The 11,820-nt window shown below is 32.4% G+C and overlaps 1 protein-coding gene and 1 non-coding gene across 15 annotated transcripts; one reads left to right on the top strand and one right to left on the bottom strand.

Moving 5' to 3' along the window:
* The first annotated feature begins 2,091 nt into the window (after positions 1–2,091).
* Positions 2,092–7,378, top strand: LOC111023930 (uncharacterized). 14 transcript variants are annotated; one of them, XM_088125995.1, is made up of 3 exons: positions 2,117–2,532; positions 2,695–2,801; positions 5,805–7,378. In XM_088125995.1, the coding sequence occupies exons 1-3, from the start codon at positions 2,391–2,393 to the stop codon at positions 5,847–5,849; spliced, it is 294 nt and encodes a 97-aa protein (XP_087982121.1). In that variant the 5' UTR covers positions 2,117–2,390; the 3' UTR covers positions 5,850–7,378. The 14 variants fall into 14 exon arrangements, 4 of the variants coding, with proteins under 4 accessions (XP_087982121.1, XP_022157131.1, XP_022157133.1 ...); XR_002603232.2 differs by having other exon boundaries at positions 2,120–2,801; positions 5,805–6,878; positions 6,953–7,378; XR_002603230.2 differs by having other exon boundaries at positions 2,120–2,801; positions 5,805–7,013; positions 7,100–7,378.
* A 3,693-nt stretch (positions 7,379–11,071) lies between these two features.
* On the bottom strand, positions 11,072–11,145 carry TRNAD-GUC (transfer RNA aspartic acid (anticodon GUC)). The gene has a single exon. It is a non-coding gene; the product is annotated as a tRNA-Asp (tRNA).
* Between the last annotated feature and the right edge of the window lie 675 nt (positions 11,146–11,820).

Here is an 11,820-nt window from a genome sequence, read left to right as displayed (position 1 = left end):
ATGATTCTGCTATTTAATGAAATAATGTTACTCGAATATAGGAGGCCTCCTTCTGGATGGGTAGAAGGAATAAATAAAATTTTTAATGTTTTACTTATGTACAAAGTAACAAACATTAGATTTTTCAGTCATTCATTGAATGATAAATCACTACAAATGACGGAGATACACGATTTAAATAACGGAGGTATGATCAAGAGATCCCAAGTTGTTGCCAACCGGACTCCCCCTTGGGGGTTTGTTGTATTCAGTAGGGTATTATATCTTCCTGCCATGATGGTCGATTAGGGCCTATATCTTATTATTTTATCTTATTGGTCTTAGGTTGGACGATTAAGACATTTTGTTTATCGTTTGATCATTGATAAAATTTAGACTAGAGCTTCTCGATACTTTTGCAGTTTTTGTGTTGAGTTGCATATCAAGAGTATTGAAGTATGGTTGTCCTATTTATGGATTCTTTGACCCGAGTTAAAAGAACTTTTTCTTTATCTTAAGAGCTTGATCTTTCTTCCCTAACCCTCACTCTAATCTCAAATTGAACGAGGTTTTTAGTGTTTGTGAATTAAGGTTTGGTTCACATGCCCAAAGAGTTCCTAATTTATTTTCTTTTAACCAAATATGGAAATCTTTGGATTTTCAGTGGTTTTAGTCAAGAGGCTAGATGTAGTTTTTGAAGAAAAATTATGGCTTCATGTTATCCATGACAAGTTTTTCAATTGGGATACATAATTCTATCTGTTTAATAATGTTTTCCTTTTTTTTTCTATTTTTGAAATTACAAATCGTTTGATATTTATCGTTTATCATTTATAGAATATATTTTCAAAATTGTGTAATTTTTTTTTAAAACAATGAAATCAAGTTTCTTGTTTTTGTTTTCTAGCGTTTTTCTGACTATATAAAATAAATATTATTTTATCACTTTTAAGGGTTTTAGATTTTCATTGATATGTCAATATTTTCATGTGTTCATGAGTTCGATATTGACAAGAGGAGTGATTAAATATCTCTATAGTATTGCAAAAAAAAATTGATAAATTTAAAAAATATCTACAAAATATCACTAATATAGACATAATATTAATATTAATCCTTTTAAACTTATTTAGAAATGAAGAAAGACTTATTTGATAATTTAAATATATTCTCTATTTTTTTAACCTTTTTAGAGATATTCATCAATGTCGACATTCTTTCGATATTTCCATTGACATTTCATGAAATTGAGACCTTGATATTTTAATTCACATCGACATTTAAAAACTTGTTTTACCAATAAAATATTTAATAAATATCAAAGATTAAATACAACATGAAAAAAAGTTTTATAAGTAAAATTGATAAAATAATATATATATATTTTTACATGTTTAGAAAAAAAAAGTTAAATGGATTGTTTTAAATATATCTACACAATAGTTTTGAATATTTAATTTTAAAATTAATTTCCACATAGAATTTTCACCTTTCCTTTTAGATAATGAGCAAGAAACAAGAAATTATTAGTAAGCTATTTTTTTTCAATAAAAAAATAGAATAAAAACACTGATCAAATGCAACTATACCTTCCTTGATTAGAAAAATGAAATGAGGAAAAAAGGGGAAACAGTAAATTACTAAACAATTAAATTTTGTGGCTAACTTCTTTTCCGAGTTAATCCATAAATTTGATGATACATCTACAATCGTGCGGCAAGACAACAACAAGCAATTCTGAACACGAGAGAAATTAGGGACAAACAAGTAAAAAACAAAAAAGATATGTATAGGACTATAAATAGATGGAATGAAATGATTTTGATACAAACCTAATAACCTATTTATATCACTATAATTTTTAATAGTAATTTAAATAGAAAACATAATTCAAATAATAGGATCTAAATTATATCTAATAGCTCAGCAATAATATATGGTTCTCCGATTCTATATGTTGTATTAAAAAAAACATTAACCTGATTCAAATCAGTTTTAAACGGAACGGTTATACACTCGGCCTCCTCCGCCCTCGCCTCATTTGGAATATAAAATGATTTTTTCTCTAAAAAGTAAAAAATAGAAAAAGAAAACATTGGTAAAGTGGAAAAGGGAAAGGGTTTATCAAACATTATTTTCTTGGTGCATACTGACATTGACATCCATGTTATGGAAATTTTAGGTATCTTCCCGAACCTGGGGAACCCTCTTCTCTTTTTTTCTTTTTGTTTTTTTATTGGAAAAGATGGAGCTTTCATTCAAGTGTCAATGGGTTGAATGGAATCTTCCCAATCAGGGTTACCATCTCTCATGCGACAACTATATAAACCCACAATCATCATCCAATTCACCCCACACCGAATCTTCCCAGTCAAGGGCTCGATTTCAATTCTCAAATTGGTTCCATAGCCATGGAGTTTGGAGTTCTGAGGAAGAATTTCGATGAGTTGAAGGATCTGGCCGAGAAGCAAGAGACGAGACTGCGTTACCATGAGAGCAGAGCCCACAACATAGCTATGGCCTACCTTATCTGGGAGCGATTCTTCTTCTTTGGTGTGTCCCAGGCTTCTTCTTCTTCTTCTTCTTCCCTCCTACTCAAGTGTTCTAATTGGTCCATGGTTTTGGGTTTGAGCCTTTCGTGTTCCTTCCTCTACTTTTTGTTCTTCTTGGAGACCCTCACCATGTTGTATTTGGCTCACTACCATTTCGACATAGTTTGCAAGAAGCAGATCCAACTCTGCCGACAGATTTTGGATGCTGTGGAGACGTCAATTGAGGCTGGAGATTCGAGTGATGGGTTCGGGTTCAGTTTCCAAGTCCAGGTACTTGAGTACCATCCATTTACAATTCTCAAGAGGAGATTTTACATTGGCTCCATTCTCTGTGCTCTGCTTGCTGTTACTGCTTTTGAATTGTACGCCTGTAAGCACTCATTATGCACCAACTGAACTGGACATCGTTTCGATTTTGCTCCCTACTGGTACAGGTACTATTTATCTGAGTGTGGTGGTTATAAAATCTCCATGTAAGAGACTGTGTAGAAATAAAAGGATTTGTGGCGATGGAGTCCCAATGATAGAAGATTTTATGTTTATGTAATAAAGGGTCTTGGAAAAGGACCCGTAGAGTATGTTTGTGAAAGTAGATCTTATGTTATTTATAAGGGGTCTTGGAAAAGGATTTGAGATAATCCATCCCCTGTGTGGAAGTAGATTTTATGTTTATGTTATAAAGGGTCTTGGAAAAGGATTGGAGAAGATCCATCCTCTGTTGAAGTAGATTTTATGTTTATGTTATGAAGGGTCTTGTAAAAGCATTTGAGATAATCGATCTCCAGCGGAAGTAGATTTTATGTTTATGTTATAAAGTGTCTTGGGAAAGGGTTTGAGGTAATTGATCTTCAATAGAAGTAGATTTTATGCTTATGTCATAAAGTGTCTTGGAAAAGGGTTTGATAACTCCAATGGAAGTAGATTTTATGTTTATGTCGTATAGGGTCTTGAATTTATTTTCTGCTTCGTATGATTGGAAAAAAAAAATATCCAGTCATATGTTCATTGAGTTTTCTCATTTTCTCCTCTTCGTCTTTAACTACTTAGGAATAGATTTAGTCAATCTAATTATTGCTCTTTCAGTTTTACTTAGATTGCATGAATGTTAAGAAACCGAATACAATTGCTCTTTTATTGATATTCTTAATACTCTCCCTCATGTGGGCTTGAAAATTAGCACAAAGAAAAGCAAAAGGAAGGATCAAACAGAAGCCCTAAGCCCTCCAATCAAGATTAATAGTGAACATTAGGTAGTTACAAAACAACTTGTGAAAGGGCACTCCAATACGAGGCCTGAACTGTGCAAGATCACAAAAAAAAAAACTCTAAAGAATTAGTCTTATCTGTGAACATCCCGGCATGTTTTTCCTTCCAGAGAACCAAATGAGAACTTTAAAGGCATTTGACCAAAAGCTTCTTGTTTTATCCTTGAACCACCAGCTCGAAAAGATCTCAAGAAGCCAATCTTTCCCACGTTTTTGAACAGCAACAAGATAACCCAACAGGACCTCTAGATCTCTTGGACATGGGATGCAAATGATTATACTTACTGGAGTTTGAACACGACCTCCTACTCTAATATTATGTTAAAATATCATTAAATCCGAAAGCTAATGCATTACAATCTATTTAATCTTTTATTCATTTTCTTAATGGGGGCAAGGCAACAAATCACATTCATGAATCTAACTCTCTTTCGTTTCTTGAACACGTGTTGTTCATAAAGTTTTAGTTATTGATTTTCTGATGATCTAGAAGTCATCATTCAATCCAACCATCCCGTTTTCACTCATATGCCCAAGACTGCATATGCCAGTGAATGTTAAAATTGCTATATCACTATTATAATTGCATAATAACGCTAAGCATATAGGTTGGTATAACTTGCTTTTCCTTTCACCACAAGAGCACTTTTGCTAACTTTCCAAACTCCACCTTTGTGAGTATACTTAAACCCTTTGGAATTAAGAGCACTCGAAGAAAGTCGGTTTTTGTTTAAATTTAGAACAGGTCTCACATCATCAGCCAAATATCTTATAACTTATACGATCCTCTATTTTCTGGATACATATGAAATGTACATCCGAAACCATAAATCTAACCATTAGAAGGATTAAAGTTGCTGCTAGAAATAATTTAGAGATCACCATCACTCTTGTCATCTTCAACTATAGTGGCTGGACTAGAACTTTCTAGTTGTTTTTATTTCTGAGTTATAGCCGTTCTTTAATTCTTATTTTGCGACCTTTGGCATTTAGATTTGATACGGTCTTTTTTCTTGCACTAATTGCATGTTTTACTGGTTTTAAAAATTATGCCTCACAATTTCTTTAAGTTGTTTTTAATCCATTTTAAAAATATATTTGAATTCTTAACTAAATTAAAATAAAAAAAAAAGTCAAAAGTTACTATTTTATCCACAACTTATTTTGTTGGCTTTTTGACATTTTTTCCTTAATTATTACTGTATTTAGCTCATTTTGTTTGCTTTACTGCATGGTTTTGTTGCCTTCAATGAATTTTTTTAGCTCATTTTCACTTACTGCACTTTTTGCATGTTATTGTTAGAAAATGAGCTCACTTTGTTGTTTGATTCAATGCACTCAATCTGTTGTTGAAATTTATTTGCTATGTTTCAGGAATATGTATGTCACTTTTTGTTTACCACTGGTAAATATATATGGTTGAATTAGTCCCTAGCATCTCAGGTGGTAGTAAAGTTAAAGATATGACCTCAGAGGCCAAAGCTGTTTTTACATTTGGATTGCCAAGGCTTCCTTCACTATAAAAAATTTTCTTGTTAATTCAAAAAGTTATTGATATTAATTCTTTTGAGGCATGGGTAAATCCTATGCTTCAATATATGGTTGTTTTTTGAGCTTCGAAATGTTATTTTTTCATAGGAATGGCCTTTGGAGTTAATTAGAGTTGTTAGGAAAATAGTAAAGGTACGTTAATAATGAGTTAAGGAATTAGTTAGTAGGGTTCTGTTATAAATAGGGTGAGGAGGAAATGATGAAGGTAGTCAATTCTTAATTGTTTAGTGTAGTTTAGACTTTAGTGATCTCGAGAGGGGAGGGTCCAAGTACCAAGTACCTCAAATGACCTGGGAATATCCTTTTATCTTTCAATCTATCTTATCTATTTGGTTTCTGTCATCTTTGCATGACTTTCAGTGTTGGAATTAAATTTTACAAGACCATATCTTATCATCTAATTTTGTAGCTCAATTCTTATATAACTTTAGTTATGGTAATAAAAAGTTTTGTTCAGCTTGGCATGTCTTCCAGGACAAAGGTCCATGGACCAGTGGAATGAAGTTCAAAAACCCGTATGATAAATGAGCTCCAGAGGATGTCCAGGAGCATATGGTATTCACCAGTAATTATTGTTCGCTGTAATTTCAAGTTGGATACTGTGTCCCTCCTCTGGTATGAAATTCTTTATTGGTTTCAAGTTTCATTCAGTGATTTTTTGGTCATTTTATTTTGTATATTTTCATAGGAAATTAAGGAAATCAAGCATGATGGAATACTTTCTGAAAACTAGCTTGAAATCAAGAAGGGAATGGTTAAATGAAAAAGGTTCGAAGAATTGGGTAAATCACAAGTCTTATTCTAAATGGAAGTTCACAACTACAAGATCTCGTGAATAACTTACCATTTGGGTAGAATTGGTATTTATCCAGTTCCTTATTGATAGGTTGTGATGGTGGTGCTTCCCATTGCTTCTGGCAAGGTACACCTCACCTCACATCGTGCCATAGGCGCACCTTGAAAATGCTAGAAGAAACACTTCTGAATTATTAGTTTTACCCCAAAATAGACTCAATGGGAGCCTCGAGGAACAAAGAATTATGGATTTGTGGATTTGAAAAGTTATGAAATTTTAAGTTATCTGTTGAAAGGAAATGACCGATTCTGAAATTTTTTGAACACTCTATCACTTACAATTCTGGCATTTTTTTTGTAATGTTGTGAGTTGATTTGTTATTTTTACTTTAAAACAGATTCGAATAATGAAAACCTAGGAACAAGAACTAGTTCATTGGATAAGTGGAAAGCAAGTTTTGAATATTTGCATGAAAACAGAAAGACAAGCATACTAACTTGCCTCTCTTGACCAACTAATATGAACCAAGGGACCATCATCCTAGTACCCGAAGTACTCAACCTCCAACCGAGGAAGAAGATTTAAGTTCCAAGTTTATTATTAATTTTATTAGTGTTAGCTCATTGTGGGCCATTAAGATGTTTTATTTACCGTTTGATCATTGACAAAATTTAGCCTAGAGCTTCTTGGGACTTCTGCAGTTTTGGTCTTGAGTCGCATGCCAAGAATATTAAAGTAAGATTAGTCGTTCTATTAGAGGAATGTCCAACTCTTGAGACAAAGAACTTAGAGCTTGACCTTGTGGATAGGAACTACCATTGGAGGTCTCAATTGCAACCTGATTCTGGACAGCAAATTGTCGACAAATAGGTATGCTTTGCTACTACTTTTTTCCTTCATTTATTTTGTTCTTCTCTCGTTGGTTGTGGGTTATTTTTGATTTCTTGAGATTCAAGGCTTTATGTATCATTGTGCTGTGGAATCTTGCTGGGAGATCACTGGTGGATGATTGGATGAAAATTCTATAAAGTTTGTAATCACTTATGATTAGTTTAAATACTATTTTAGTCACTGGACCGTACACTTTAATTCATTTTCATCTCTGTATTTTTTTAAGTGTCCATTTTCATCTTATATTTTCAGTCTCCAGTCTTGGTCTATTTTAGTCCCTGTAATTTGAAACATTCATTTTTGCCCTATTTTATTTTTATCTTATTTTTACTATTACAATTTTAGTACGACACTATAATCAATAAATTGCTTAAAATTTAGTCATAACTTTGTGGTTTTTGCTGTGTATAGAATTTTTAAAAAAAAAAACTTTGGTTTTCGTTACTTTCCAACGAAAGAAACTGGACAGTGGTTAAAATGAATACAAATTCAAATTACATGACCAAAATGAATTTTTTTTTAGTACAACATGTGGAGGTGAGGATTCGAATTCATGATTTTTTGGTCAGAGATAGATATCTTAACCACTTGAACTATGGATATGTTAAAACTACAATTGCTAAAATGAATCAATCTAGAAGTAATAAAACTAAAATAGTATTTAAATTTTAATTATTAGTTACTTTTAATTAAGTGGTCATTATTCTGTAATCACTATATCGCTAAGTCAACCCGACACAACTTGCCACTTAGCTCTGACTCATGGGTTATATTTGGAGAACAATCCCAAACAGTCTAACAACTCAGTGACAAAATCTGAAACGTCTGGAAATCATTGGATTTTCAGTACTTTTAGTCAAGAGGTGAGATTTAGTTTTTGTGACCCTTTGTTGCATTTTGAACCAAAATTATTGGGAAGTAATCGATGGCAAGTGGTGATAAGCATTTTAAGATCCGCGTTTATTTTTTAGTAATTTTTTCGTTTCTTATTTTTTGTTTCGAAGTATTTGGTAATTATTATTGTTCCTCATTTCTATTTTTTTAGTTAGGTTTTAAAAATTGTGTAGAAATTTTAGAAATAAAACGCACTCATAAAAGTTATATTTTTACTATATTTGAAAAAAAAAATGAAAAGTCGTGACATTTTACCTATTAAATTTATGCTTTGTAGTGAAATTTCAAAATTTAAGTTTAGTCGTTAAAATTATTTAACAGGTCTCTAAACTTAAAAAAATATACGGTTATCTTTAATTTTTCAATTTTATATATAATAGGCTTATTATATTTTTTAAAATTCAACTTTTTAGAGACATACAATTGAAAGGTTGTTGTATTATACACAATTGTGAAGCATTTTTTAGTACAATAATTATGGAGTTGAAGATTTGTTGTGGATATGTCAATATTTCGACATGTCGATGATATATGGTCTACAAAAGAAAAAAACGATATTTTCCCTTTCCATATGTCGACGTAAGGGTCAATTTGGCAAATAAGAAACGTTGAAATATCAAAATTGCCGAGAGAGATACATAATTGGTAGGTCAAAAACTGCCCATTGTAATTTGGGAATGGTCGTCGTCTCTTTCAATTTTAAATTAGTTATTAAAAAATAATTAACAATAAGAAAATAATTACACATTCCATTTTCTGTAGCGTAGAGTTTTGGTTTTCGTTTTCCCTTCCATGGTGGTGAGGTCACACGTAAGACCGGGGCCCACAAATTGGAGAACGTTGTGTTGGATGTCGAATATGACGTGGAAGCTTAGCTCTTGCTTTTTTTCTTCTTTTTCTGACCGCCGAGGTACGTGGCAACAATTTTGATTCCCATTACCTAATGACCAACTCATCTTCACTTTCCCATAAATAAAAAACTAAAGAAACTACTTTAAACTTTTTATGATTATTTTTAGAAAGTCATGTTTAAATAGAGTTATTTTTTGGAACTCGCAAAATCATCAAAAATAATAATAACAATAATAATAATAATAATGTTGAGGATAAATTTAACGAGACAGAGACTCCAGGAGTGACAGTGAGACGTGGTACACAAATGGTTACCACTATACACTGCGCTGGCATGCGGGTGCGTCGATACTATTGTTGTACGAAGAATACGTCGAAGACTGTAACTTGATACCCACAGACTGTCGGTTGCAGACCTGCAAATGGAGGGTGTACACTCCATTGTCAAGACTACGTACGGCTCAACGCACCCCTATCACCTCAACCTCGTCATTCTTGGTCATCTTTCGTGCCTATAAAAAGGAGGATCCCACCAACACCAAATAAGTGAAAAAAATCTCTCGCTAAAACCCTACGATGTTTACCCTTATTTTCCTTACTCTAAATTACTGACTTGAGTGTCGGAGTGTATTAGATAGGACACTGCATTAGCGTCGAATTTTTTGGTTGCAAACTCATTTGCCCCTTGGCACGAACCATTGTCTAAGAGACACGTGGACTTCTTCGAAATTTGCTATCAACAAATAATAATAATAATTTGTAAAAATGTAGTTTGAATTTTGTAAAAGTAACAAATTTTGGAAGTCTAACTTATGTAGAATTGAAAAGAAAAAAAAAGTCTCATATACCCTTATTAACGAATGTAGAGTCTAAAAAATGATATATCTGATATGTATACCTAATTTGATATTTTATGTCATTGATATATCTGATTATAATTATTGATATACTAGCAATATACTTATGATAGTTCAATGATATATCTGATATATTTTTAGTTTTTTTAATATTGTGTTGTGTTATTTACAGATTTTAGATAAGATGTTTATCTCTTTTAATCTAAATGTTTGTCTGATATGAATGTTGATGTATCTAATTTGTTATATTAATGAAGAAATCAATAAAGTCGATATATTTGCGTATGAGTATTAACATACTAACATATGCACCTAATTTACCTGATATGAATGTTGATGTACCTAATTTGATAATTGAAGACGAATTTTTAAGAGGTTCACATGTCCCTCGGACGTGTTCGCTCGTCGATGATTAAATGAGTTTGCAACCAGAAAACTAGATGTTGGTGCGACGTCCCGTCCAATGCAATATGATGAAAGTCAATAGTCAGAGTAAAAACGAATAGAAGTATACACTAAAGATTTAATGACATATTTTTCACTTACTTGGTAGCGAGGACGCACTTTCCTTTTATAAGCACGGAGGGCCGACCAGGAAGGATGGTGGTAGAGGTACAAAGGCAAGCCGAGTTGACTGTGGTAGAGGAGAGCAGACGTTTCCGACAATCAATAGGTAGCACTTCTGTCTGTTGGGTTGTCCCCCTGCAACCATAGGTTTCTGTTGGCTACGATCCTCGATGCCTTATAGCTATGACAGTGACGTGCCCGTATGCATGCGCATCGTACGATGGTAACTATTTGTGACCCCGCACCTCGTTGTTGCCCTAAGTGCTCGATGTGTGTCCTCCTCGAATTTCTCCATCAACATTATCTATTTTATATAGTTTTAAATTGTATAATTTCAAATTTAAAATGTGAAAACACTAAAAACATAAATACATTTACTATTTCAATCATATAATTAATGGTTTTCAAAAACAAATTTGCTAAACATATATTTATCTATTAAGTGTGCGTATAAACAATAAACATAATTTAGATTCAATCACTCTTATTTTCATAAAATCTGTAATAGAAATTTAGAATGAACAATTTCCTTGCAAAAATTTTGTCTTTATAAATAATTTTTAAAGTTAGTGGACCTACGTCAATATGATGTTGATGTGACAGATAATGAATAGAATAAGTATCATATTTTCGAATGAAGATGTCTCCAACTAACTGATTTGGACAACTATGTGATCCACACGTGTCAATGAATGAAAAGAGCGTTGGTTGTATGATGTAGAGATCGGCGCGACGCCTCCAACTTCTTGACTTGGCGTCAATACAAACGCCACATGTAAACTAAATAAGCCAGCATGTTTTTGACCTTTTATAGACTGCAGGATCACAATCCGCCACGCCATCCGATGACCAATCCGTTTGATCTGTCGGGACTGACGGGGCTCGAACCCGCAACTTCCACCTTGATAGGGCGGTGCTCTAACCGATTGAACTACAATCCCAGGAAAATTAGGTGTACAGCCTATATCATCATGACTTTCGAAGTCATGCACGATAGCAATACCAAACCAAATACGACAAGGATATATTGCAAGGCGAAGCTAAATCGTTTTCTATACTTTGTAATTACTAAACTACCCCTTTCAGGAAATTTTTTTAATTTTGCTTTGAACGTATGCGAGGGTTAATCGATTTTTACTATAATAGTTTTATTTCATCAAATTAAACATTAATTTTGGATAAGTGTGGTCAATTTTACCTCCTATTTTAACTTCCATTACATTTATCTTCTATTTTCAACCAAAAAAAGGCCATGCAAGTTTGTATTGTTTTAAGAAATTGAGAATCATTGATATTAGAATGAAAATTTTCATAGATCCATCCTAAATTTGGAAATTACTCTCCTTTAAAAGTAAATATCCAATACAATCTCAAGAATATGTTTCTCCTTCCTTATTACGTGGGCCTCGTATCTTTTTTAATAATTATTTTATAACTTTTATCATTTCTCTCTCGTCTGCCAAGATGATTCATAAATTTAAAAAAACTATAAATTTGTATTCTATAATAAAATCACATCAATCAACTAATAAAAGTGGTATAAATTAAAAAATTATAAGAAATTTAAGAAATATAAATGGAAAAGAATAATAAAAATATTAACATAATTAATTAAA

This window comes from Momordica charantia, assembly GCF_013281855.1.
Source record: "Momordica charantia cultivar OHB3-1 chromosome 6 unlocalized genomic scaffold, Mcharantia_2.0 BLBB01000006.1, whole genome shotgun sequence".
NCBI lineage: Eukaryota > Viridiplantae > Streptophyta > Magnoliopsida > Cucurbitales > Cucurbitaceae > Momordica > Momordica charantia.
The sequence above is the reverse complement of the archived record's forward strand: the minus strand, read 5'-3'. Positions and strand labels throughout refer to the sequence as shown.

Excerpts from the sequence above, each read along its gene's own strand:
- LOC111023930 (XM_022301439.2), top strand. The coding sequence starts at position 2,391 with ATGGAGTTTGGAGTTCTGAGGAAGAATTTCGATGAGTTGAAGGATCTG. Across the intron at positions 2,802-5,821 it reads GGTTCAGTTTCCAAGTCCAG|GACAAAGGTCCATGGACCAG; the intron begins GTACTTGAGTAC and ends CATGTCTTCCAG.